This window comes from Halichondria panicea, chromosome 5, assembly GCF_963675165.1.
Source record: "Halichondria panicea chromosome 5, odHalPani1.1, whole genome shotgun sequence".
Classification (NCBI taxonomy): Eukaryota; Metazoa; Porifera; class Demospongiae; order Suberitida; family Halichondriidae; genus Halichondria; species Halichondria panicea.
Window position 1 is genome coordinate 5771217 of NC_087381.1, and position 15890 is coordinate 5787106.

Below are 15890 nucleotides of genomic sequence, written 5' to 3' on the forward strand. Positions count from 1 at the left end.
GCATACGCAAGCATTTCAATTATGAGTGCGAATTCCAGACACACCCACATGGCCACACCCATAATGCTCTTCATTTCCTATTTTTAGGCATTTCCGATTTTAGGATTTGGGGCACAACAGGCGCCGCCAAGGAGGGCGGCGACGCTCGACTAGCTCAGTATCGCCTTTTCTTCTCACAACTCGAACTCACATCAGTCAAGGTCAGGAACTCGTGAAGAAGAAGTAAGTATATAGTAAATGCCGTATGCCCTAAGCATCGATAAGTAATTCACAATGGATATTTACTAGTACACACTATTTATTTACAAAGACTAGTCTACTGTATTTTGTGTATACACCAGTGTGGTTATCTGAACAATATACATTGCAGTCTTTATCAATGACTGTACAATAATTAAGACAATAAGTACCCGTACATTATTATTACAATGACTGGACAATAATTTTCCAGCCCATTGAATGAATGCGTATGTAGACACTCCGAGCAAATCCTTAAATGGAGTCAGTAGATATGTACTGATGTGTATACCTGATTTTATATACAGGCACTCCCCAAGGCAAATCACCCCACTATAACAATCAAACTGTTAAACCATAAAACCAGAAACATTCCAAGAAAGTGTTATCTGCCCTCACTAACTCAACTATGGCCTCCAATACCAACTCCTCTGCAACCTGTGGTATATGCTCAGAGCTGTACCAAGATCCACGCATGCTCAATTGCCTACACTCATTCTGCAAAAAATGCTTGGAAAAGAGACTCGACGAAGGACCTTCCAAATCGAGCCTAGCCTGCCCCACGTGCAATGAATCCTCCTCTCTGTCTAGTCGTGGTATAGAGTCACTATCAAAAGATCGTAGGAAGACTTACGAAGCAGAGGTTGCTGAATTTAAAGGCTTGATCAAAGGTGAAAAATCTGTTTCTTGCGATCACTGTGTGAAGGGGGGGACAGCTGTTTTGTTTTGTTGCAGCTGCTGCGAGTTTCTCTGTGACAAATGTGCCGACCATCATCGCTCATGGAGGAAAACTCAAAACCACGAGTTAGTTAGTTGCACTAAAGAAGGTGGAAAGGAAAATATATTCAAGAGCGTAGCTCACAAGCCTCTTACCTGCTCAGTACACTCGAAGGAATCTCTCGACTATTACTGCAACACATGCAACGACCTGCTCTGCATTCGCTGTGTGGTTGGAAAGCACAAAGAACATGCTTACGAAGAAATGGATTCTGTTCGAGAGAAGGAGAAATCCGAGCTTATTTCTTACCTTGGGAGAACCGAGGCTGCAAAGGGCAAGTTGAAGAATTCTATTTCACAAGTGGAAAAAGTTATGCAAGGTGTTCAAGCAAAACATAAGGAAGTCGATCAGAAAATCAATGAAATGTTTAACCACCTTCAGCGTAAACTAAAAGCTCGAAAAAATGCACTCTTGGCCGAAAGTGCTGATGTGGCACTTGGCAAAGAGACAGCACTTACTCTCCAGGGTGAAGAGCTCAAGAAAATGGAACATTCTCTTTCTGAAATTTGTTCAAAGCTAGAGTCGGTCACGCAAGAGTACACAGCCGTAGAAATGCTCTCTGCCAAACACCCGATAACGATTAGAGCTCAACAACTTCTCGATACATTTGATAAATGCTCTCTTGATCCTTGCAAGCTAGATACAATGCCAGTATCTCTCCTTAGCACTCAACTTGAAAACGAAATTGATGCTTTTGGAGCAGTGTGTGGTGGTTGCATGCCAGGACAAAGTACAATTGATCTAGTGAAGCCAACTGCTGCTGTGGGGAAGGAGAGGAAGTTACTTCTCACCGCAAAAGATGGAAATGGAAAACTTTTTCCTCATGGGGGTGAACTGGTGAAAGTTTCGCTGGCCCTGATGGGTTCGAATGAAGCAGGGATCTCTGGTGTTGTAGTCGACAAGAAGGATGGTACTTATGGTATTAGCTTCACACCAAACGCAGCTGGTGAACACAAGCTATCCATCACCATTAGCAACGAGCAAATTGAGGAGAGTCCGTTTGCACTCTATGTTCGACAGCCAAGAAATTATACATCGTTGTCTGCTTGTTCTCGTACGTTTTCAATTTCTAGTAACCCTGGTGATGTTGCCGTCGACGATGACAACAATGTGTACATTGCTGTAACTGGATATCACTGCATCTCAGTGTTTGATCAAAATGGTTCCAATGTTCGAACCATAGGAACAGCCAGAGGTAGCGGATCTGCAGACAGTCAGTTCAGTAGCCCATTTGGAATTGCCTTAAAAGGAGACATCATGTATGTAGCTGACACAAGTAACCATCGAATACAAAAACTTACTTCGGACGGCAAGTTCATTTCCAAGTTCAGTTCAAATGGTTCTGGGAATGGACAGTTGAGCACTCCTCGGGGAATTGCTATTGACAAGAATGGAAGAGTGTTTGTATCAGAGTTCAGTAATCGGCGGGTTTCTGTGTTCAAATCTGATGGTGAATTCTCTCACCACATTCAAGGCAACGCTGCTGACAATAGCAATCTCGTTAACCCATGGGGACTAGCATTTGACAATGACGAGAATCTACATGTTGCTGACTATACCTCCCACTCGATCAAAGTGTTCACTCCAGAAGGTACTTTTGTCTCCCAGTACAGCAGTGTTCTCCAATATCCAGCAGGGATCGCTATTGACGATGAAGGCTTTACGTTTATTGGTATTCACAACTCCTGTAAATTAATTATTCTCAATGCCCAGCATCAGCAAGTAAATACTATACACAACTTTACTTATGCCACTGGAGTTTGTACAGACAAAGATGGTAATGTTTTTGCGTGCGATTACAACAACTACCGTGTCATGAAATACTAACAATAAAAATTGTGGCAGTTAGTGCACTGTATAGCCTGTAGTGAACACTTTACTTTATTGTATTAACGATCTTTACCATTATTGATTTCTGTAGTCACCTTTACCAGTTTTCCGTTATTATATCATGTTACGTAATACGCAATAGAATTTAATCACGCAATGCGCTACTACTTTATTCATCTCTTTGTAGTCCTACCGCATTGCCTCTTTTTGTGATTCTTACTATTCTTTTGTTAGCCTCTGTACTTAGACGCACACACCCTGCTTCTGTCTCATCATTCACTTCACTTTATGTTTGTGGACAAGAATTTGGAATGAAACCGGGCCGATTATTAGTAACTAAACTATATACTAAAAGCCAATAGACTGTTTACTAATTTCGCATTGCATTGTTCAATGATCAACATTAATTTTATATCCCCATCATTTATATATGTGACAGGCTCTGGGAAAAAGGCCATATTGGAGCAGGCTACAATTGTTGAGATTAAATACCAGATGATAGAGCAAAGAATTGCCTATGCGCTTAGTTTGCATATACCTCTGAGGTATATGCAAACTAAGCGAGGCTCTTTTCATGCCTGAGTTATGCGCTTTGGAAACTCAAAGGTCTGAAATAGCGGTATTGAGAAACACCCACTTAAAGATTGCTAGATTTAAGCTTCAATGGATTTGCATCATAATTATGTGTATAAAACTAGACATTATTTTTTATAGATGTCAGTATATAGGTGCATGCATGTAGATTCATGATCATTTCCCGAGGTCATGCGCGCATTACGATAAAATGACGGTTATCGCATCAGTTTTGCTGCTGCATATATATGCGATGAAGCTTAACGCACTGGGGGGGGAGGGGGGGGGGGGACATTCTATGAGCATCTTGCATTGTTCAGTTAAGATCCAACGCACATTGACAAACATGCATGAAGTATTTATTATACCGTATAATTATAGTGGGGAATTACTTATAATACAATGTATTAGTCCATTATTATAATTATGCATGGGTACAACAACCACTTTGGTAAGAATAATATTAAACAAGTTATATAATTATTAGCTGTAGTATATAATTATGACCCATTCACAAACCACAAACCATTGAACAAAATTAATGTTGGTATATATAGGAATGAACTCTAAGAGGGGTAAGTAGCTAAGGTGAACTATACTATAGTAGCGCTCAGGGCCATGCACCGTATAGTCTTACGTATACGTAGACAGCTTCCCTTCACGACAAGAATATATATAATACACTACACTCTATAATTATAAGCACGTGCACTATAAAACGATTAACGAACAAAACAAGTGACTTCATAATGCATAATCTAGATTTCTATACTGTATAAGACAGTAGCTATAATTATAATTATCACCATAACAGAAATAAAAACTTTGCACTCATAAAAACAGTATACGTACTACTAGTCATTCCGCTAGACTAAGTATATATAGTGGCTGCACTAGACAAGTTAGTATCTATGCTAGAACCTGTGCGTCAAGGCTTTCCTGTGAGTGGGAAAGTTCTTTTACCCAATTATAGGTTATACTTTTTTGCCACTTTTCCTCATTTTCAGCAATGTACGACTTTGGTGAGCCCGTTTCCAATGCAGTCTCGTCGACTTTAATGGATTCATTTTGAATGGTACTATGATCGTGTTTGCTGAATTTAGAGTCTCTTGGCTTGAGATGAACAATACTCGTTGGATTCTTGCTCTGTATATAATAATAATTATAGATATTGTCACGACTCTGAGACCATGCTATATATATTATATAAACAGCCAGTCTAACTTGAATTACAATGGAAGGGGCATATATATACTAGTGCATGTAAACCCTTGGCGTTAATTTGGGTTTTAGTGTAGTCTACAGCCTTCCGTCAAAGCCACGTGTACATCTAGGCCAATGTGCAGGTTCAAACTTCTTAGCTTCTTAGCTTTTGCTCCCTTTTATTCGACAATGAAGCTTTAAAATCAAAACTACTACCTTAATTGTTGTTTTGAGGTAATTATATATAGGTACATGTCGTAGTACATTGTAAGGGCCTTCACACATGCATGCATGCACTGTCTATAATTATAATTGAAGATACTATACTCCGCATACCAGATTGTTTTTTCCTGAGGTAGAAGTAGATGCACCACTGTCAGTCTTGCTTCGGCACCGCTTTAGAAAATTTGTAACCTAAAAATTTAGAAGATACATAAAAATTAATGCTAAAATAACGATATACAACACACCTTTTCACTCCGGAGCACATGGAAGAAAAATACGAACAGGCCTTGCAGTGAGTTAAAGATAGTGAACAACCATGCAAACACAATAGTGTTGCTGTTGACTGAGAGTAGACCAAACACCCAAGTCAGCCCGAGTAGTGGAAGAAGAATTATAGTGGCCTTGAAGAGTTGTCTGCATAATTTACGCACACATGCATTGGGATCAACACACGTTGCATTTACTGAATAGTATAGTGAGCACTCACGAGAATAACTGTAAAGATTCCTTTTTTCCTCTTTGTTGCATGGTTAATTTTTTTTGTTTATAGACACTGCACAAAGCAGCCAAGAGAAAGAATACGTTTACCTGTACAGGTAATCGTCATAAAGAAAATGTTAGTCAAGGTAACTGATGGACCGGACCCTATAACAACTGCAAAATGTCCTAATTTAATCCAAATGGTTGCAAGCTAAAGAGATCTCACCAGAACAACTAGTAGCATCGGTGCAACAAATGCCCATACGGCTCCTTTATCACCGGCACCAACAGCAATCCAACAACTGCATTGTACATAAGGGACAATAAAATAATGTTGTCAGTTGTATTTAATATAATTATACACATTCTAATAAGAATTTGGAGAGGTGAATCGAAAACTTACTACTCTTCTGTGCCATACTGGTCATGAATAAGTCCAGCAGATATAGCCACCGGTATCACTGGAACACCTGCAAAACAAATCCAATGCATTCGACATAATGCTCACTGAACATGCAGTAGAATGGGCAGTGGAATGCATGGGTCTAAGGGGCACTCTGCTTCCCTTGATCTCAGAGGTCAAAAGGCAACAAGCACTTTAATGTCTCGGTATTAATAGTGGTCAAGGGCCCATAATTATACCTAGTATATACATCGCATAATTATACAAAATAGAATTTACCCCATCCAATAATAAAGAATATCCACCATTTCTTGGATATTTGGCTGAAGACAACCACCAACATGAGATAGAGCATGATTCCTTCACAGAGCATCCAAAAGAACACAGCAGTGAACAAGTAGTGAAGGAGAGCAGCCACAAACGCACACGCTATCTGAAAGTGATGGCAAATTAATGGAGATCATACTATAATTATGTGGCGCACCTATGAATGTAATTATAACCGTAAGTAAAATAATTATTACGATAGATCATAGTTAATATTGTAAAAACAAAAGTATCTGCATACGCGTTGAGTAAAATGCAAAGTCGCGGATCATACTTTAATTATTCGTTTTTCGAGCGACAAAATATTGATTTTATCAAGTAAGCAGTAAATATGACACTGTAATGTCATAACGTGAAATTTTTGAGACGCTTAAATTTCGTGGAATGGCCTCTAAAAGCATTTCGTCCAATAAATTTCGTGGATTGACTGCTTACCAGAAGCCACACCTTTAATCTTTGCACTTTATAGCAGATAATCGTGGAATTAATTTCATGTGTAGGATTGCTAATCCATGAAAACAGCGAAAATTAAACCCCTCGAAAATTGTGTGCTTATATAATTATATACGGTACGTATTTGCGATCTTCTTCTGTGATACCATAATGACATACAATACAGTCATAATTATAATGGTCACTGATTCGAGAACAAAACTTCAACTTTGGCATGCCATTGTCTGTGAAAGGTGAAAGGCATAAACCGCACCAGCTATATATACGATACTATAAACACTATAAGTACACGACTCAAGTGACACCTTATTGACCACAGCAGTCTGTATTCCTGACAAGAACGCCACGTAACCAAGGAGCAAAGAAATAGACAGGTTGAGATGGATGAAGTTATGAACTCTGGTCAGCAGTTCTTTTCTAAACAGCAACAGCATAAAAAGTTGTACGTGTATACAAAGCTATTTATAGTTTTTCGATGATTACCTCAATGCCAGGAAATAGATGATAGTTAACAGAAGAAAAAAGATGGAGATGGAACAACCGACATAAGTCAACAACGATAGAGCAAACCTGATCTCTGGAGTTGTGTCCTACAAAAGGACCAAACGTATTATAATTATTAATCCAAGTAACGTACTGCACGAGGCTCACATTCAGTGCTCCAGTGACATCCATTAGAACAGCAAATGCTGTGAAATGACTGCTCTCACAGACAATATTATATACTCTCATTTGCTTGTCTTCATCCACACTGACTGTAGTCACACCTTCCATGGACCACCTGCTGTTGGCCGCATCACTAACAATAAAGTAATTGTGACATTTTGATTGAACAACGATTAGGCAAAATGATAGCTCACCTAGAAACACTCCAAAATACACATGTGGCATTTTCTGCAACTTCACTTTCAGAAAACTGCACGTAATATATATGGATTAGTGACGCTCGTAAGTTCAACTGTTATAATTATTTATTGCCTTTTGGGTAGTGAAATTGAAGGTTGCCTTTGTCTGAAAGTTATTTAACTTCACATCGGAGAAGACTTGACTAGAAATAACCTGTGAGACCGGTCTGGTCGTGTTCCTGTGTATAAGCATATACAATGAGACTGAGCAGAACATGACTAAGAGTACTGTACATTTCAAGATTGGTTTTTGGAAGAAAACCCTCCAAGTTGGAGAATAGAATGTTGACTGCTGAAACATTCCCTTCTGAAAATTGAAACCGATAAGGATAATTTTGTTTACCACTGAAGTGTATTATATGAAATACCTCGGGCGCCTCTCTCCGCAAAGAGAGCAGCTGGTATCACAGTTTGAGCTGAGCCTGTTTCTTCACTGACTTTAATAACTTCAGGAAATGTAATGTCTTCCAAATTAGTGGGGTCAACTTTCATTGCAGATAGCACTGCATGGACGGTAAAATACAAATAATTATAAATACTAGAGCACTAAACTTACTTTTAAAGTACATGTATATAGATCACATGCAAGTCAAAATCAGTTTCTACAAAATTGTCTGTTCCGAGCACATCACCCTATATCCGGGGCAAGGCTGGATAATGGCATTTTTACAACCGACTTTTGTCTTTTTAAACCTTCATAATTATGAACACGATGTCATGAGCTCCAAAGGCACTACTGTGGCATCCAGCAAACAATTCAGGTGCATGAGCAGACTCGAATAAAAACATCACAGACAAGTACGCAGACAAACTACTATAACCTGGGTACCGCGGCGCGCCATGCATAGAACAAAATAATAATTATTAGCTATAATACGTCTGTTGAAGTACGCATACCGATATTCTGTCTCACAAGTGTGATTTCAGTCATGTCGCCTGTATCCACAGCTTCACTTCTTAGTGCCAATGACACATACTGACCATATAACTCTGCATTCAACAGCAATTGCTGACTCTCAGCAGAAGAACCCTGACAAGATTGTATATTATTAACATAATTCAATACCTTTGCCATTATTATACCTCTTGCAATCTTTCCCATCCTTCTGTATTCCTCTCATCAAGAACATTGCTGAGAATGTCCAGAACTCCCTATATACAAATAAAAGCAATAAAGCAAAAGGGAAATATTTTACTGTCTTACTTCACTAAAATTGAGAGAGGACATGGGACCAGCAGACTCTATGTTCTGAATTAGGTAATTCACACCTGACTTGACAATCAAATTAGTAGTGCTGAGGTCTTGGGGGAATATGGTGGAGTCTCCTGTTGCATTGACATTAGTAGCCTCCGCAAGAGAAGTAAGAAGATCATCAACTTCATTCTGAGAGGCATTTCTAAGAAATATTTCATTTGCCTGAACGGGGAAAACTATAGCTGGTGAAAGATTGTATTACTTCACACGAATACATGCACTGTCATCTAATAATTATTATTACCGTTCATGACAATACGTATTAAACTGCAAAAGTCTTACCGTGTTATTCAGTATACTGATTTCTTCCCTAGCACAGTTATCAGTATTCACTGCTTCCCACATTCCTTTAAGTGTACAGAAACGAGTTGCAGTACCTGTATGATAATAATACATGCACATCACATGCACAATCTCAATAATGACATAATTATACCTGAAGTTGTTCCAGTTCCATTTTGTGGGCATTGCCGGGAATAGGAAAAGCCAGCCACAGTGACAGGGAAGAAAAGCCACCAGACAGAATCCTGTTCAGCTTCACAAACCATCACGCCTATAATAAAGCAAAAAAAGTTCGATTAACAAATGAATATAACCACTCGCTTCACTCAGCCCAAAGAGCTTACAAAAACCACAACTATAATTCTGAATGCAACATTACCTGGACATGAAGAACCAACAGTACCCAGGTCAATAGTGGTGTCGTTTCTTGCAGCTACAAATATTGTCACAGGAGCTATTGTTGAAAGTTGCGGATTGCCATTGTCTGTTGCTATGACCATGAACGAGTGTGAGGATGCATTCTCAAAGTCCAGCCTCTCCTGTGTAAATATTGCACCCGAATTGTCAACTCTAAACACATCAGTTTCAGCCAGAACGTAAGCAATCAACGAGTCATTGTCTCTGTCTACAGCACCGACACATAGCACAGTAATGTTGAGTGGAGTATTCTCGGGTATAGTCGTGGAATAAGCAGCCATGGAAAACATTGGAGCATTGTCATTTTCATTAAGCACGTTCACCGTAATGCTTGCAAAAGCTGGAGGGGTGACTTTATCGGTAGCTCTAACTGTCAGTGTGTAAGTCTGAGTGTCCTCAAAGTCTAGATATGAAGTGACTAATAGTTGACCAGTGTTAGGCTCAAGTGAAAACTTATTTTGCTCATTTCCACTAGTAATGTCATATGTGAGGTTTTCGGTATCCACATCAGTGGCCATCACGATAATCAACAAATGTCCAAATAAAACGGATTCAGATATCTCAACATAATATTCAGAGACTTGAAAGGAAGGACTGATGCAATCAAAGTTCATACTCGTAGTCAGTAGACAAGAAGTGCCATTACAACACGGGTTGTCGGTACAGATACCGTCACTATTCACTAGGGGACCACAATCACATTGTTCTCCCTCCTCCTCATCCAGGAGATTGTTGCCACACAGACTGTCTGCTAATAAGCAACCGTCACCTGTGTGCATGAGTACATGCAAGGGACTAAATTACGGACGCTATATATAAAAGACCGCTAGCAAAATATCCTCCAAATAAGGAAACTAATGCTTCCATGGCCACTGCCCTCCCCACTCACTTGAGCTCTGCCCACGATCACGAATAACTCCCAACATCTCGGCTCGGCTGCGTGGAGAGAACTGATCGTTGTTGGGCTGACTACCATCTAAGGGGAACGCGTCCATTAGGTACACACCGCCAGCCTCAGGGGGATCCACAGGGGGGTCATGCTGTGTGAGGGTGGAGGTATGTATTGGGTGGGGGTCATGCTGTGTGGGGGTGGAGGTAATATTGGGTGGGGGGTCATATAATGTGTGGGGGTAGAGGTAATATTGGGTGGGGGTCATGCTGTGTGAGGGGTATGTGTGCGCATGCATGTATGTGTATTGTAGAGGATGGGTCCATCTCTATAGAATTTTGACTGCTCATGCAGCAAAAATTACACGGTATATAAAATTATACGTATGTATATGATTATAGCAGGCCATTGAAAAGCACAGTCATGGTATATAATTATATATACACGCACATGTATGTTATACACTGTACATAATTATAGTAACGCACTGTTGAGCCGAAGTTGTGTCCTGCCTCGTGTGCAAAGGTGAACGCGGCTATGGCAGAAGGGATGCGAGTGTCGTAGTTTAAGATGCTCACAATCCCCGCATTGAGGGTCCGGTTCACACCTCCAGAGAAGGTCTGGTTCGCATCTCCAGGGAAGGTCTGAATGTTCTCACAGATGCCACCTGAACAATATATGTGTATTATATGCATGTGTGGGGGAGGAGGAGAGAGTGTGTGTGTGTGAGAGAAGTGTTCGTGGGGGTATGTGTGTGTGTGTGTGTGTGTGTGTGTGTGTGTGTGTGTGTGTGTGTGTGTTTGAGGGTATATATACGTACAATGCGTCATGCAAGTATCCATTTGGGTGGGTGGAATTGTGTCCACTGTTCACTCAAACAGAATGCTCCCCTAACAATGTATCGGGCGTTTCTAAAACTTGAAGCAGGGGAGTGCTGATGTATATACGTATATGGTTGGCATCTGTAGGACAGAAGTTCTAGAATGCTACTACGATTTATAAACTAGCGAAATACAAATTTAGAGATAAAATTAATGCTCAAGAATGATAGTGGGATAAAAGTTAGGGTCCTTCGTGTGCATTTACTGTAGGAAATGGAGGTCGCAAAGGAGTGTTTATATACATGCAGTTATACAAACGTGGGATCTAATTTACGCAGGATAAACTAATGGCAGCATAGCTAGACTCTATAGAGACAAGAGGATTACATGTACATGACAGGATAGACTTTCCAAACCAATTATACCCGTTGTGAGAATTAAAGAAAGATTGTCTACAATAGCCGTTCATTAGTATTTCGTTAGTATTCATTAGTATTTCGAACACCAGTGTACCACACACCCACCCACACACACCCACACTCCACATCTCCACACACACACACACCCACACACACCTGCCGCATTGACTCCAGGTTGTGGTGCCACGTACGCTAATCCTACAACACCATTGTCAAAATCACGACTAGTGAACCGATAACTCAGACAGTACTGCGACCAATCAGCTGTCGAGTGCTCGGTGAGAAATTCCAGTACGCTAATAAATTGGTTATCGTAGAAAGTGCCACTAGCAGGAGGAGAGTTCTCGACCTCCATACCAAGAATACCAAAATGAATGCCGTCAGCCAACCCGTCATCGTCAAAGTCGGTACCCTCAAATATTCTGCTTCCCTGCAAGTGGAGGAGGGGTTACAGTTAAGTATGGTAATTTATTACATTATAATGAAAGCACCACGTCACGGATGCTTTTTGCTGCGTGCAGGGAATTAACTCAAAAAGTGGGAAATGATTCCAATTGGACCATGCATGATTGCAATCAATGGCTGCTGCACCAGTAGAGCCTTCTCTTATTTTCACTCTTGCAGCTACCAATAGCTATAGCATTCTATATAGCGCAGAGCTAGCTACTAAGGAAGTAGCAACACTCCAGAGACAATTATATAACATAACTCAAGAACGAAGTATTATTTTGCAAATCCACGAATTAATCCGGCCAAAAAATATTACTAAGGATTGAACTACAGCAAATGGCAGGTCTCTTGGTTGGATGTTTAAGTATGTAGATATTATTTAAGTGTACTGCTATACTACCTAGAGTACAATTATACCCCCCCCCCCCACACACACACACCACACACATCCTCACTCATCACACACCCCTCACCGTCAATATAATAGTTGACATCACGCCCAGTGGATTGTCTCCAGCTGCTTCCAAAGCAGTCACAAATTTGTAATCAGCAATCGCATACAGCCAACATCTAACCAGAGTGGAATCGAACCCTGTTGTCTGGCGTTTTTGAAGTCTTGCTGACTCAGCACTACGGATGACAGAGTCTTGCAATTGTAGAAGCTCCCTGCGTAAGGCTTCATGGGAGGAGCCACAGGTTGCCCTGGAAACAGTGGATAAGTCGAGATCTGAGTGCCGATAAATGACACTGTGGTGACTTGCATCTCGAAGATATCTGCGAGAAATATGAATGTGTGTTAATTGCATTTACCGTAAAGCAGATAATTATATAAACTTTCGAGGAATGACCGCTAGAAAGTTTTCGGGAATTTAATTTTCACGAAATAGTAGCCTTTTTGCAGCATGCATGCATGCGATATTAAATTCGTGAGTATAAATGGTTCGTGGTGAATGCTTAATCAGCGAATCGCGAACATAATTATGCCCTCGAAATAATACCCGCTAGCTAATTTTTATACATGACCTGAAAAGTTCTAATGAAGGCCCTATGTGAAATCAAATTTGCAAGGAATAACATGGTGATGATTATCCCTAAATGTATTCATTTACAACTGCCAAGTAGGAAAGGCAATGATATGCATGAATAACGTAGTACTAATTTTATTCATTGCCTTTCCTGCTTGTTGCGGTACAACAGCTATAGCGCTATAGTATCTGTGACGTATAGGTCTGGAGGAATGCCTTTGCATGTGTGCAGTCTATTGGAGTTGCGCGTATGAACTCTTGTTTTATGCAATGTACATTCAACTTTCCTATTTACAACTACACAAAACATAATTATACATAAAGGGCCAGCCTCTAGTGTAATGAACAATTGGAGCTTTCAACACAATGTCATGATTATAAAGCTAACGTAGTGCCCCACCCTCTTCCTTACCTGCGCGAGGGTTCAATATGGTACATCTCCTCATCGGCAATAATCGTTCCGTCAAACACCTCATGAGCCAGGTTGCCATGCACACGAACAGAAGGGTCATCTGCATTGACATGTATTCAATCATAAATACAGCTTATATTTATGTACATAGCGGAAAATGTTTGCAGGTGTAAATTTTCGCGTTGAGCATACTTTGCAATGCAAAGTTAGAAACGCAATCAAGCTTGTGCAGTGTTATTTGCATTCGAATAACACTGCATTCACCCGATACAATTTAAGCAACACTGCCAGACTCGCTACGACTTTATAATAACTATAACCCGAATGATTTCACCACTTTTCCACGAGAAAAATTGACATTAACACTCTGGACAAAGTGGCTTAATTAATCTTCAAAGATGCACTGTTCAGCAGCCATACTTATAATTATGAACTTTGGGCATCGTTTTTAGCATGCAATAATCATGGTCGATCATAATTATTATTGGAGTGAACAATTGTATACTGAGTGTGTACAATTGAGTAGCTAAATAGTCCACTGAGGCATCAGTAGGTGCTTTCATTTGTTTAAGGTATTCAGATCGATAGCTGATCCCCTGAACATTAACCCTTATGTCTCTATATACACTGACTTTGATCAACGCCACTGTACAGATGGATTTTGGCCAATTGACTGCTTGATTTCTGTCCGTCAATGGTTAGGGTGAAGTTCTTGTGAAAGAAACGGGTCTCAGGTTTCAACAGCAGGTTGAAGTCCCTAAAGAGAATCGTAACATTCGGTAACTATGTGTTAAGTGCTGACATAAATATATTATAGCCTTGTCTTCAATAATAGTAGAGGTTGTTTGTAATGTTATTGCTAATCATACTGCCATTACTGGCGTATTATTGCTTTATATCAACAAGTTCCTTAGCTTATAATATAAACAGATATATCCATGCATGTATTTTGTATTGTGAATGTAGCATTTTATTGTAAATTGGAAGCAATAATTATTGTACACACAATTTCTGCTCACTTTCCAAAGGCAGTGAACTGTAGTTCTAGAGACTTATCCCCCACCATACTGCGTCTCATTCTGTGATGGTTCCATAGCAACGACTCGCTATCGTAGGTGAGAGGCTCGTAGTGACGAATAAAATTGCTCAGGGCTATATGTGTATGGGAGGCGTGTGTGTGTGGTGTGTGGGGGCATTGTGATATAGTAATTATGCTTACTGTAAATTATAGAATGCGAAGTATAATAATTATATAGTTGATGAAACAATTTCCAATCATTCCCAGGATGAACAAGGCTTCGGCCTCGCAGTTAAGTCCCTTGCCCATGCATTCATGGCAGGGGCGGGCTCTATTTTCCCCCAGGCAGCAGATCATGTAATATCAAGTAATGATTATTCTTAGCTAGCAATAAGTGTTTTAATGTGTGCACGAGGATGATGCAGTACTGAATGCTCGAGCGTATATAGCGAGTGCATTACTCAACCGAGAGAGCATTATTGCATCATCCGTAAAACACGTTGGCTAACTAAGTGTGTTATAATTATTATTATTATTGAGGTACTAGCACTGTGTATCAATGTGCTTCCATGCATGCCTGCAGTTGGTCTTCAGCTGCTGCATATGGCTAGCTAGAGAAACTCACCGAACTCTGTCAGGCATCAAATTGTGCCAAATAAAAGTGCACGAAAAAAAACTAAACTATAATTGCACACGAAATCGATTTGCGTATTGACAACACTCCACTTGGACACAGCGGCTTTGTAGCCATCTTTAGATGGCCATGGAAATACTACCGAGCGAAAACTCAAGCTGAGTTCAATCTAGATATATAGAGTGCAAGCAGTACAGGGTGCCATGGGGCAATTCCCATAAACAAAAAACCTTGCAAAGCAGAGTTAGAGATATCCTTTGACCATTGTAAAGTGTTGAATCAGCAATGAGCCCCACCCACCCTAGCTGCTAGGAGTGGGTAGGGCTCATTGCTGATTCAGCACTTTATAAGACTGCTTTGCAGGTAAACTGGTTCCCTGATTGCCTGATCCTTGTGGAATTACTTCACGTACCCTGTATGCACTCTATCTTGTGTCAGTTAGCTCTAGCTGTGCATATATATTATGTAGATCTAGTTTGGCAAATTTAAAACGGAAAACCATACCGGCATACGTTTTGCACTATTTCGCAGTTTTTTCATGGCCATCTGTTAGTGTGTGTAATTGTTGGTGCATTACACACACTTTTACTTGATGCCTAACAGAGTTCGGTGACCTACTTCACTATATATAATATAGGTGAGAGTGTATACCAATGTCAACCATTGTTCTATAATTATCTCTGACACAGACACAGTACACTGTGAAGTCTCACCCTCTCCTTGGACGATCCCCAGGAGAAGAGCGACACACAACAGACTGTATAACTTCATGTAGATGACTAGACTCTTAGTCTATCCAATCTTAGTATAGCTAGCTATCTCTAGATTGACACACCTCTAAAAGTGGAGTCTAT

At 40.2% G+C, this 15890-nt stretch overlaps 2 protein-coding genes across 2 annotated transcripts; one reads left to right on the forward strand and one right to left on the reverse strand.

Annotated features, from left to right (window-relative positions):
- Nucleotides 1–102: 102 nt before the first annotated feature.
- On the forward strand, nucleotides 103–3162 carry LOC135335948 (E3 ubiquitin-protein ligase TRIM71-like). Its single transcript, XM_064531670.1, has 2 exons — nucleotides 103–222; nucleotides 546–3162. The coding sequence occupies exon 2, from the start codon at nucleotides 647–649 to the stop codon at nucleotides 2840–2842; it is 2196 nt and encodes a 731-aa protein (XP_064387740.1). The 5' UTR covers nucleotides 103–222; nucleotides 546–646; the 3' UTR covers nucleotides 2843–3162.
- Nucleotides 3163–4070: 908 nt separating this feature from the next.
- On the reverse strand, nucleotides 4071–15890 carry LOC135335871 (uncharacterized). Its single transcript, XM_064531498.1, has 28 exons — nucleotides 15750–15890; nucleotides 14404–14536; nucleotides 14017–14141; nucleotides 13385–13484; nucleotides 12421–12721; nucleotides 11654–11927; nucleotides 10746–10924; nucleotides 10258–10408; nucleotides 9331–10137; nucleotides 9106–9222; nucleotides 8952–9046; nucleotides 8619–8831; nucleotides 8498–8566; nucleotides 8312–8444; nucleotides 7783–7917; nucleotides 7649–7721; nucleotides 7488–7593; nucleotides 7370–7425; nucleotides 7161–7308; nucleotides 6993–7099; nucleotides 6815–6926; nucleotides 6009–6162; nucleotides 5730–5796; nucleotides 5553–5628; nucleotides 5334–5434; nucleotides 5092–5260; nucleotides 4958–5035; nucleotides 4071–4564 (listed from the first exon to the last, which is right to left on the reverse strand). Exons 1-28 carry the CDS (start codon nucleotides 15805–15807, stop codon nucleotides 4328–4330), a joined length of 4374 nt encoding a protein of 1457 aa, XP_064387568.1. The 5' UTR covers nucleotides 15808–15890; the 3' UTR covers nucleotides 4071–4327.

Excerpts from the sequence above, each read along its gene's own strand:
- LOC135335948 (XM_064531670.1), top strand. The coding sequence starts at position 647 with ATGGCCTCCAATACCAACTCCTCTGCAACCTGTGGTATATGCTCAGAG.
- LOC135335871 (XM_064531498.1), bottom strand. The coding sequence starts at position 15,807 with ATGAAGTTATACAGTCTGTTGTGTGTCGCTCTTCTCCTGGGGATCGTC. Across the intron at positions 12,722-13,384 it reads CATATTGAACCCTCGCGCAG|ATATCTTCGAGATGCAAGTC; the intron begins GTAAGGAAGAGG and ends TATTTCTCGCAG. Across the intron at positions 7,722-7,782 it reads TGCGGAGAGAGGCGCCCGAG|AAGGGAATGTTTCAGCAGTC; the intron begins GTATTTCATATA and ends TTCAATTTTCAG.